Source organism: Cariama cristata, unplaced genomic scaffold (genome assembly GCF_000690535.1).
Source record: "Cariama cristata isolate BGI_N322 unplaced genomic scaffold, ASM69053v1 scaffold13908, whole genome shotgun sequence".
NCBI lineage: Eukaryota > Metazoa > Chordata > Aves > Cariamiformes > Cariamidae > Cariama > Cariama cristata.
Window position 1 is genome coordinate 4,470 of NW_009632638.1, and position 11,871 is coordinate 16,340.

An 11,871-nucleotide genomic window follows, 5' to 3' on the forward strand; every position below is an offset into this window, starting at 1 on the left:
CTTGTCAGAGCATTAGTAAAATAGTCAACTTGTGTGCTTGCAAAGTAGAAATAGTAATGTTGTGTATGTACTCTTTGTTACTCTTAAAGGGAGATCGTATGTGGCATTTTGCTGTGTCTGTATTCCTGGTTGAACTTTATGGAAACAGCTTACTCTTGACTGCGGTCTATGGACTGGTTGTGGCGGGGTCAGTTCTTCTCCTGGGAGCCATTATTGGAGACTGGGTGGACAAGAACTCCAGGCTCAAAGGTTAGATGCCTAGAGCAGATTATTTACTTAAGGATGGATGAAATTAATGTAAAAAGATAAAGCTGATAACGTTAAGTCCTCAAGTCAAATATGAGAACAGGGCTTGCTCAGTTTTTTTAAGAAGGGTAGTGTTTCAGAGTGGTAATGATTATACAAAGATAGTATCAGTTTTACGTCATGATGTGTCCACTACTTGGGCTAAACCTATACGATATGTAGAGATGCATGGAAATGCAAAAGATAAAAAGCAGATAACTTTAAGGAGTACAGACCAAGTTCTTTACAGTCTAATACTAACTTACACTCTCGTTATTTGTTGTCTTCTGTCTGGATACAAACATCTTCCACTTAAGTGTAAATGTGCACTGCATTTGCAATATACATACTTTAAATATGTATGCACTAGTCTGCTTTATAAATAACATGTTATTCATATGCATTTTTACTTTCCAAGAGTTTTCAAAATAGCATCACTTCCATGGTATGCTGAAGGTGAATTTTAGAGACTCAAACTAAGTCTGGTTTTTACCCCTTTAAAAATAGTATCAGCATTTATACAGGTACAGTTTGGTTTTTGACTGAGAAAAGACCTACTTGAACTGTAAATTGTTAAGAGTTATCAATCATTAAGAGCTACAAAGTTACATCAGACATTAATTTCTTTCTGTAAGACAATGGAAGATTCAAAATCTAATATGAAGTACAGTCTTGTCACTTATATTTTGGGGGGAGAGTAGGAAAATAAAAACATGTAAAGAATCTGTGCATGTTCCTTAATTATAACCCCCTTAAGGCTTATAGTTAGCTCATTCTGATGTTCATAACTGTTGCTCTCTGTTCTGATTTAAAACAGTGGCCCAGACATCCTTGGTTGTACAGAATGCATCCGTCATCCTGTGCGGTATTATCCTGATGATTATCTTCCTGTTTAAGACACAGCTTTTGACCTTATACCACGGATGGCTTCTTGTGAGTGCTTGAACTTGTTAATAATGAATTAACTTGCAAGGAAACTTTGGGGACCATGAGAGACAGATTAATTTTTATTTTACTCTAGTCTGTTTAGACATTCCTGGGAGCTAAAACTGGCAAATGAAACTTTGAGCTAGCTAGGTAAACAGAGGTGATTGTTTTCTGTCAGGAACTATAAAGTAGACTTGGTCTTGTTTTGTTGGAAGAATAACACTAAAATGTATGGATTCAAATGTAAAAGTGTCTTTTCTGGTTGTACAGGATAGGAGTGGAGATCTACCTTCATCAGTTTTCTCACGTTGTAGCTCTTTCCCCTCGTTTCTCTAGACGATGTGCTATATCCTGGTTATCACAATAGCAAATATTGCCAATTTGGCCAGCACTGCCACAGCGATCACAATTCAGAGGGACTGGATTGTTGTGGTTGCAGGGGAAGACAGAAGCAAACTGGCAGGTGAAATATGTTGCCTTTTTAATACCTTAAATGTCTTGCTTTCCAAGTTTGATTTTTAGACTAGAGTTCTACAGAGGTCAGCACATCTTTGAGTTCCAGATATTATGAGGAAACAGCAGGTAAAAAGGGCAGCCTTTATTTTGCTCTTCCCTGCTCTGGACTACACTTACTGAGACTAGAAATTACTGTTGTGATTACAACTCAATTAGGCATCCTTGAACTTCTTTTGTCCTCCTTTTACGCCTACTGCAGCTTTGTCAGGATAACTTTATTCTTGCTGAACAAATAAACATATGCTACACTCTTAAATCAAATAACTAGTGTTGAAGAGAAAAGCTATTTAACTCCAGGCACTTAAAGCCAAGTGTTGCAATACTTTATTTTTAGGTCCCTGGAATGAAACAGAAAACTCTTGCATAACTGGGCTCCTCACATAGGGATCAAAGAAAGGTACATGAGAATGAAGTCCAAAACAGTAAAGTCGATGGATCATGAAATTACTAGTAGGACATGCTGTGCATGCAGATATACTTGAAATCTTGCTCTTATCTAGCCTTAGATGTCTAACTCAGAGCTGTGAACGCTTTTCTTCAGTTGGAACTGAAAGCTCTGTATTCCTTTGACAGCTGATACCTTCGGTATTAGACTACAGTCTTAATCTTTTTTTGCCTAATAAATATTTTTCCTGCTTTTTCTCCTTTCTTGCACAGTGGCATGGCATTATTAGGAGAGTGAGTTCCCATTCAAGTCCTACTGCAGCTTAATAGTCAGGACACTACTTGAACATGAGGGGCTGTTTGGGATCTTCCCCAAGGACACATTGAACTTGACCGTCCTTTGCTGGGGGTTACTCCTAGCCCCAAGGCCATTCACACCGAGGGATGTATGATTGATGTTTGGCTATGCTGCTGCTCTGGTTGTAACAGACAGTGTGGGAAGCAGCATTTTTTGTGATGAGCTTGGGCAGGCTATATGGGCTCTGAATCAAGCCTATAAGGGGACTTCAGCCTTCCCAGATAGAGGAACTGATACTGGAGTGCAAACAACGCACAGAGCAGCTTAACATTGCCAAGACGTTTATAGCTCACTGAAGTAGCTCTAGGACTAAAGTTTTAAGTCTGACGCTTGTGGAGTGTAGATACCTCCAGGCCTAGACAGCATTTCAGCTTCCGGACTCTTAATTTTGTATGAAGCTGCCTAAATTGCTCAAAGCTCAGTTTACACGCCAGAGTCCTTTTAGGGATTTGAATCCTATATTGCAGATTTGTTCTTGATGTTTATCTGCAATGAAGGAATCTTATTTCCTATCTCATCCAGGAGAGGCTAGTTCTTAATTAGATGTGTTAAAAGTGTCTTCCTTTCATTTGCCAGTTTACAAATTTTCCATTGTAGTCTTCTATTTTGACCTTCCAGTGCCTTTCGAGGTCATGCCTCTTCTAAAGCATCAGTGCAGGATAACTTTCTTTGAGTGAATCACAAGTAGAAAAATATCATCTGTCCATAAAAGCCTTAAAGTTCTAATGATTCTCATTAACCTTTCTTCTTGTGCAAGATCTTATTCAGCAAATCATCTCCCCAATCCCTGTACTACTTACTACCTATGAGATAAGGTACAGACCACACCTGCAGAGAACTGCTGCATGGGAGGCAGTCCTGCCTCTGTACTGCGTCATGATCTCAGACAGAATTGTATGACCACTTATATTCTGTACTGAAAAAACAGGCAAGGGGTTATGCTGAATTCTCATGCAACTTAATTTAAAAACAAAAAAACCCCACTGAACTGAGTACCTCTTAGTTCAACAAGTCTATCAAAAGGATCTCTTCCAGGCTGAATAGGGTTGTTCTGTGTTTAATCATAATGTAACTTGGAGACTGTTGAAATTCCTTGACGTAAAAAAAAAAAAATTAAATGCCAGCATTGACTTTGCAGCAAATACCATTGTCCATCTCTGCACCATTACCTTTCCTCAAAGAGGAGCCTTAGTGAAGTAAGTTAGTGGAATAGGGAAATAAAAAATTGCCTTGGCTTCCCCTTTGTCATTGTCCTTCATTAATTTTTCCATTCACTCTTACTTTGTACTTTTCCTGAGTGGAAGTACTAGCCTTCCTCAAAGAACTCAAAAACCAAAGCTTAGTTCTTGGAATTTCTAAAGCCAAATGTTATGCAAGTATCTAACTTACTCATCTTAGTTAACCATCAGTCAAATAGTTAATGTTGAATTGACTTTGAATTCTAAATAGAATAACCTAAACATTTCTTTGAATGGTGAGGAGTAATTGCCTACAGATTCAGACAAGCAGCATCATACTGGTATACAGTTTCGCTTGCCTGTCAAAAGCTCTAATTTAATAAAACTTCTCCAAAATGGACTTGAGATGTAGTTCTAACCAAACTGAAGCTCTGATGTGCAAAACCATTGAGTGGCAACTTTCAGGGGTGGAACAATGGCACCATTAATTGGAAACTTACAGGAGCCCAGAGAGTGTAATGACACTAAAGTGCGTAAGTTTGGGGAGGATCAGACATCCCCTACCAGCAAATGGAAGATGTGTTCATGCTAAGAATGGGCTGCTTATTTTGACCATAAACATCAAAGCGTGGAACAGAAAGGGATGAGGACTTTGCTCAGTAAGTTCTGAGAATGCCTACAACTGCCATCAACCAATGTGACTCGATAAGGAAATTTAAAGCCATTTCAAAGGTCTGACGCTATCGCAGTGGGTACTGTGGTCACCAGTTATTAGACGTAAGTGAAGGAGATTAAGAAATACATGGTCCAGTATTGAGAGATAGCAGTTGCTAAAATTATCTTTACAGGAAAGAATTCTACCATATGAGATTCCTATTCATGTGTGGAGTTGTGCATGCTGGGTTTGAATGTTATGAGAGATAGGCTTAGGAGTTCATAATGTCACTAGGATGTAAGGGTGATCTGATCTCATGATGAACAGTTTTACATGCATGAGTACACTTCTGCTTTAAACCTAGCATGCTAAAGGTGGAAGACCTCATGCAGGCAAAACTGGCGGGACTAGAGATTTGGCTTACAAACACCTTGGTTGGTTGCTGTGGACTTAAACATTGGAACACTCTAAAGATGCCTCTGGTTAGCAGTCTCCTGCTGCTGCTGGGATCACTTACAGCTGGAGTAAGACTTCTTAGCTTGATGTGTATACATGTGCAATCCTCAATTATGTTGGTGAATATCTCACTGTAAGTGTTCAGCCATTACTTCATATCATCAAATAATTTCTGACAGATATGAATGCCACAATAAGAAGAATTGATCAGTTGACCAATATCTTGGCCCCAATGGCAGTTGGTCAGATAATGACATTTGGCTCCCCGATGATTGGCTGTGGATTCATTTCTGGCTGGAACCTGATGTCAATGTGTGTGGAGTATCTCCTGCTCTGGAAAGTTTACCAGAAAACCCCTACTCTGGCTGTCAAATCTGCAAAGGTTGAAGAATCGGAACTGAAACAGCTGAATGTAAAGAAAGGTATTGAAAACACAAAAGTAACTGTTCAAATTCACGGTATATTCACTGTATCAGTCAAACAGAAGTGTTGACTTTTGTCTTCTACAGACACTGCTTTGAGACTATACAGCTTTCTACTCATAGCTTGGAGGTTTCAGGTTTTGGATATAGATACCAGAGACTCTTAAGTAACAATACTTTGTGCAGCTATTTGAGGGTATCCCATAAAATACAGCCAAAGAATGAATTCTGTCCTCTTAACTAAATCCTTTATAGAGTAAGTCTACCCTGTTATTTAGGGCTGATAGTGAGGAATGCTCCTATCCATCTATACCATAGCTAATGAGCTGACAAAGCCCTCGGCTCTGTAGTGTCTACAAGCAAACAGCCTGCGTAGGACTCTTTCTTGCTGACTCGTCTCTACTTATGCATAGCACTAACAAGCTTTCAGGAGGTTATAGAATAGGTGGTCATATTTCTAGTCTGGCATGCTTCAGTGAGTTCCACATGCTACAGGAAATGGTGGAGGAGAAAAAAAAAAAATCTACTTTGACCTTCTACTGTGCTTCCTTGGCCAAGCTGAACAACTGGGATGTGCAGTGTAGATGGCTATGACTGTAAGCAACCTTAAAATTAATATTACTTCAGTCTTAATATCAGAGATTAAAGTTGTTTCAGAAGCAGATGTTTTGTTATGAAGTATTTGAAATGTCAGATACTGGAATAAAAGACTTAAGCATTTTCCCATTTTTAAGGTAGCGGTATGTGAATACTACTGAAAGCTTATGCTGTGAGCTCCCAACTACAACATGTTGTGGGCTTTTATTTAAGAAAGATTATAAAGAATTCCTGTTTTTTCTGTAAAAGCTAGCTGGCAATCTGTTCTTTGCTCAATATATTGTGAGATAGGAGGCTGCTATTAAAAGTGCTGAAGAGACATAACTTCTTCCCAGCCAGTAGATCCACTGTGGTAATAGCTGGTCCCATAAGCTATTAGATTAGGCTGATGGCAGCCTAGAATAAGGGAGGAAGATAAAGAGCGTAGAAGGCTCTGTAGCTTTGGACCTGGCTCTTGAATGCTCCTGAAGAATGAAGCATTTAGCAAATGTCAGTATGTAGGGGACATCTCTTAATCTTTGCTATTGCACTATTCTGATTTCAGTAGATGACTTGCATTTTTAAAAGTTGGAGAAATAATTCATGTCTCACTTGGTGTATGTGGAGTTAGTTTCAAACTTGACAGTGTGAAAACACTGCTCAGGCATCCAAACATTTGTATAGTTTATATCCACATTACTAACCTTAAATACTACTGTGGGTTTTTTTGATTTTTGTTTGTGACAAGTGGAAGTGCCCTCCTAGTTTAGAGTGAAAATGGAATTGTAGAAAAGCATAGTCTGAAATATTTTTTTTAGGTGAAGTTTAGAAAGCTTTTGGCTCTAGTAGGCTGCACCAAGCGTGCAAAGCTATGTTAAAATGCTAGCTAACGTGGGCATTCATTAAGCAAATAATGTCTTTATGGAAATGGAGCATTCAGTCCCAAGTCTATTGAAAAAAGCAGGCTATGCTTTCTGCTACCACAGTTTAAGTAAATAAGCAGGAGTTTAAATTGATAGGAATAAACTTTACTTGATCTTACTATACAGATGGGATTCAAGGACACTTTGAAACATGTAAATAATCAGAGGAAGGTTGTTTGCAGAATTTAACTGATGCACTTCTGCAGCAGTGACCTTACTAACTGCAAACAATTGTCTTGCAGTTTACACTCTGCACTTTCCAGGCTGGAGTGTACCTAATGGTTATATTTCTGTTTACAGAGTGTGACATGAAACCTGCTGAAGGAGTGCAGTTAATTGTTGAGAAAGATGTAACTGGCTTTGAGCCCCAACAGAAGGAAATCAGCTGTGCTGCCCGGATTGCTGAACCTTTCATCACGTTTCGTGATGGATGGGTTGCGTACTACAACCAGCCAGTGTTTCTTGCAGGCATGGGTCTTGCATTTCTGTATATGACTGTTCTGGGCTTTGACTGTATTACTACAGGCTATGCATACACTCAGGGTTTGAGTGGCTCTGTGCTAAGCCTCCTGATGGGTGCCTCGGCAGTCACTGGAATCATGGGAACAGTAGCTTTCACTTGGCTTCGTCGCAAATGTGGTCTGGTTCGCACGGGCCTGATTTCTGGAGTTGCTCAGTTGGCTTGTCTGGTCTTATGTGCCATCTCGGTATTCATGCCTGGAAGTCCTCTGGATTTGACTGTTTCCCCGTTTGCTGACATCAGTGCCAGGCTGTTTGAAAGTGAACCATTACCTACTATGGCATCTCCAGAAGATAAGCCTGAAATGATTTTTGCAACTGGAGTGCCCAACTTGTTAAACGGGTCTACTACTCCTGCTAACACTGTCCCAGAGATGAGTCCTGAGCCTGTGCCTTTAATCTCTGTTAGTCTCCTGTTTGCAGGAGTCATTGCTGCTAGAGTTGGTAAGTATTATGTCTTGATTAAAATCTGATCTATTGACTGCTTTTAATTCTAAAAATTATATTGCCTGTCAACTAAATACAAATTTGAGTTTAGAATTGTAGGCTACATTTGAAGTGTTACATCACATTTCTAAGGCTAATTCATTACACTTCACAGAAAAATGAAATTATCTTGCGATAGTATTACTGGTGCAGAGACTGCAGTACTAATTTCTTGCATCTCATATATTACTAATAGGAGAAAAGTTACCACATTTGGAGATGAGTATAACTTGTTTTTTGGAATGCTCATCTCAAAATGATCCTCCTTCACAACCAAATAAAACTGTTTGTAAATAGGAAACAGAACTAAACACATCTGCTGTGAAAACCTTCAAACTTAGCAGTTTACTAAATCCATTCATTAAATAAATTATCTAACCTTTAAACTTGTGACCAGCAAAGGAGTTTAGAACGGAAACTTTGATTTGGATGGCAGCTTAATTTGAGGAATTGCTGGTTAGTGTAGTATTCATATCTGTCAACAGAAGAGGCAGTCAAATATGTAAATGTGATCAACAGTAATTCTTATCTATAGAATGATTGTATTCTTTCAAATATTACTGTTGATCACATTTACATTCTTATCTATAGAATGATTGTATTCTTAATTTTGTAGTTTTTGCTGAATTTTGGAGGAATAAAATATTTAATTCACATGTATTAAGTTTTTTGCAAGGTAAACTTCTAAAACTGAATCATTAATGGACTAAAAGAGTATAGAAGCTAGTGTCAGCCAAGACTCTTGTAAATTAGTATGTATTCTGCATAGTTTAAATGCAAACATCTTATGCAAAACTTAGCAATTGTAGCTAGCATGAATGCCCTGTAAACTTCTGGAGTTGCTCAGTTTGCTTGTCTAGTCTTCTGTGCCATCTCTGTAAAACAGCTATTTAAGTAAGCAGCAGATGAGTAAAAGATCATTAACTTGATAGACATGTTAAAGCAAGATGTGACAGGCAAGTTAATGTGTCAAACTGTATGTATTATTTCACGAAGTATTAGTAAAGTGAAAGTAAATTGCTGTGAAATCCATTCTAGTTTGACGAGAGACTGGCTTGTCCTGCACCTTTTTGGCAGAATTGAGTGTTTAGAAGTATGAATTGAATTGTGCCAGTAATAAAAGCTTACCATGAGAAGCTCAGTTGTATGTATGTAACTGTTTTTTCTCTCCATAGGCCTTTGGTCCTTTGATTTGACTGTCACACAGTTGCTCCAAGAAAATGTGGTAGAATCTGAAAGAGGCATCATAAATGGTGTCCAAAACTCCATGAATTATCTTCTTGATTTGCTGCACTTCATCATGGTCATCTTGGCCCCAAATCCTGAAGCTTTTGGCTTATTGGTGCTTATTTCTGTGTCTTTTGTTGCAATGGGCCACATAATGTATTTCAGATTTGCCCAAAAAACCTTGGGAAAACAAATTTTTGTTTGTTGCACTCCCAATCCCAAAGCGGTCTCTGACAGTTCACCACCTGGTAATACATCTACTGTCTGAAAGGATCTGCTTCTCAACTAACTTGCTACACAAATGTCATGGTTAAACACATATACTGCTTTTTGTGACCCTGTCTAAGGTGTTTCTGTAGAGTTGAATACATAACTTAGCTGTTTGAGGAAGCTGTCCCAAGAGAGCTAAAATTCGTCTTACAGTGACCCTGTAAAACTGTTTCACGTTTGGCAGAGGACAACCTAGTTGGATCATGACAGCTGGTGTTTCAAAGGATCCCCACAAGTCATACATGTTAGAGTTGTTAGGCATTGGAACGGACTCCCCAGGGAGGTGGTGGAGTCATCGTCCCTGGAGGTGTTCAAAAAACGTTTAGATGTGGTACTTCAAGACATGGTTTAGTGGACATGGTGGCATCAGGTATACGGTTGGACTTGATGATCTTTGAGGTCTCTTCCAACCATAATGATTCTATGATCTAGTATTTGGTCACAATAATAATGTTGTATTTCCATTGCTGACCCTCACACTGATAGTGTTTATTGGTTATACGTACTGAATTTGTTTATCAATTCTGAACAATTCTTGTGCTCATTGAGCAAAACAAGGGTTATTTTAGTTGCTTTAGGGTAACTTGATATGCAGTATTTGAGTTGTTTGTGGGGTTTTTCTCTGTTTTTCCCTTACCATGAACAGTTCTGCTCCCCAGTCTTCTCAAATGGGTATAAATATCCTTCTTGGATTCCTGAAGTGGACTGTTAAGTTCCAATGTTTTCCCAAAATACTCTTTTAGTATTCTATCTGTTTTGGTTTAACTCCACAGAAACACCTTAGTAGTTTTTTTGCATGTTTCCTTACAAATTAGATGAGTGCTAGGTACAAGATATCGTATTACACTTTTGTTGCACTTCATAAAGTAAAACATAGCCTCATTTTAGCAGAAGCTATTCATGTAACACTATAAAGCATGGCTTTTTTTAATTGCAAATGACAGGTCTGCTCAGGTTTGTAGCAGAAGGTTCTAAGGTCAGGAGTACTGATACAGAAAGAAAGTCGACAGCTAACTTAGTTTTTGCCTCAGAATACAAGCAGCTTTAGTTTATTTTCAAATGCTGTTGTTTTCAGAAACCTTATTAAAGCCTGATATATTGGAAAATTATGAGTATTCCAGGTGAAAGAAGTCAAAAAGTAGATTACTTGCATTTATCTGTTTTACATGTATGTGAATTTTGACTTAGTTTGTTCTAAAATACGGCTAAAACAATGATGTTGGACTATGTGACCCTCTAAAGCAACTTCAGAGCAGTGAAGAATGAAGTATCCCTCTGATTTTTCAAGAACTTTTGCATTTTGTTTTTTTAACCCTGCACGTGTACTTAACACAGTACTTCCATAGTCATTAACTGTATGTGCACTTTTGTGGAAACTCCTCTATGCACTTTGCTTTCTCAGAGTTGAACCCGGTAGCGTTCTGAGTTTTGCTATGGCATGACAGTATTGACTTCTAAACTTAAATCTTTGTAAAATGTTTGTTTGCAAAATAAGTAGTGTACAAAAAACATATGTCCGCAACTTGTGAAAAGTATCCTCTGTAACTTCTAAGGTTTTTTTTTTAATTTTAGGTAGTGTCCTTCACACCGTCATCTATGTTGCCAATCTTCAACCCTGTAATGTAAGTGTGTAAACTCCATTGACACTAAAGGCGTTACACCAGGGCTGAATCTAGGCCATTCATCTTAAAACTTGTAATGATTACATTATATATCACACTAAATAGAATGTAAAAAACCTCTAGTGGCTTTTGTCTTGGATGCAAAATATTGTAAGAGAAGTGAAAGTGAATGAATGGGAATCCAATGTACATCCAATGTACTTGTAGCTCTCGGTATTCAATAACTGGATGTAACAATTTTTCTTCTCTGATGGACCAAACCTAATCATTACTGCTATGTTACTGAAAGTTTCTCAGGGATGTTTTCACTAGGTTTATAAGTGTTTATACTTTGACCAAGCTTTTGGGTTTTGTTTTGATACAATAAAGAAAAATATGTAAATTAGAGTAGTTTTAAAATTTGTGACTCAATCCTGAATGTATCTTCTTAAGGAAAAGGGAATTTTGCCATCAGCAGAATTTAAGTCAGAAGACAAATAAAACTGGCTTATCTAGATTTGTAGAATAAATATGCCCGAAGGATAACCTATACAGTATGTGATAAGTACACTAGTAAATAAAATACCTCTGATTTGCCAAATATGTTCTCATGTGTATCTGATCTAAATTGGGACCAAATTTTAATATTGCTGAATATAAATAAAGGTAGACTGAATGTCAGTGAATGCCTCTATACTGCACTTCGAACATCAGAATGCCACTGTATATATTGAACTCGCTGGCCATCAGGGAAACAAAGCTGAAAATGCAGCTTCTGGTGGGCTGCCTATAGCCTACAGAACCCAGTGTGCCTAAAGCTTAATGCTGTAGCACTAAGCAGCAGACATCCTGGAGAGGATGTATTCCTGAAGTCTGGAGAGCTCCAAAACATAACAAATAGAGCTGGGAGCATACCATGTTCCCAAAGTCCTTTTTTTTTTTTTATTTCCCAAGAGCAATGTCATCTTATTTGAGTTGAGTAGCAATTTGTTTCATAAGTAGTTCCATTAGAACAGTCTGGATCTCAAGTCAAAAAAGTAGTATTGGGAAGGGACTGGACTTTTGTATTCTGTGCACATAATGTTGCT

General features: G+C 38.1%; 1 protein-coding gene across 1 annotated transcript in view; it reads left to right on the forward strand.

Annotated features, from left to right (window-relative positions):
• SLC40A1 (solute carrier family 40 (iron-regulated transporter), member 1) overlaps window positions 1–9,420 on the forward strand; it is a gene marked incomplete at its 5' end in the record, with an annotated part of 13,764 nt that extends 4,344 nt beyond the window's left edge. Inside the window, 6 exons of the mRNA XM_009706404.1 lie at window positions 90–249; window positions 1,103–1,218; window positions 1,549–1,675; window positions 4,939–5,181; window positions 6,981–7,643; window positions 8,861–9,420. Of these exons, the coding sequence (XP_009704706.1) occupies window positions 90–249; window positions 1,103–1,218; window positions 1,549–1,675; window positions 4,939–5,181; window positions 6,981–7,643; window positions 8,861–9,180 (1,629 nt within the window). The remainder of the gene's footprint in view (window positions 1–89; window positions 250–1,102; window positions 1,219–1,548; window positions 1,676–4,938; window positions 5,182–6,980; window positions 7,644–8,860) is intronic.
• Window positions 9,421–11,871: the final 2,451 nt, after the last annotated feature.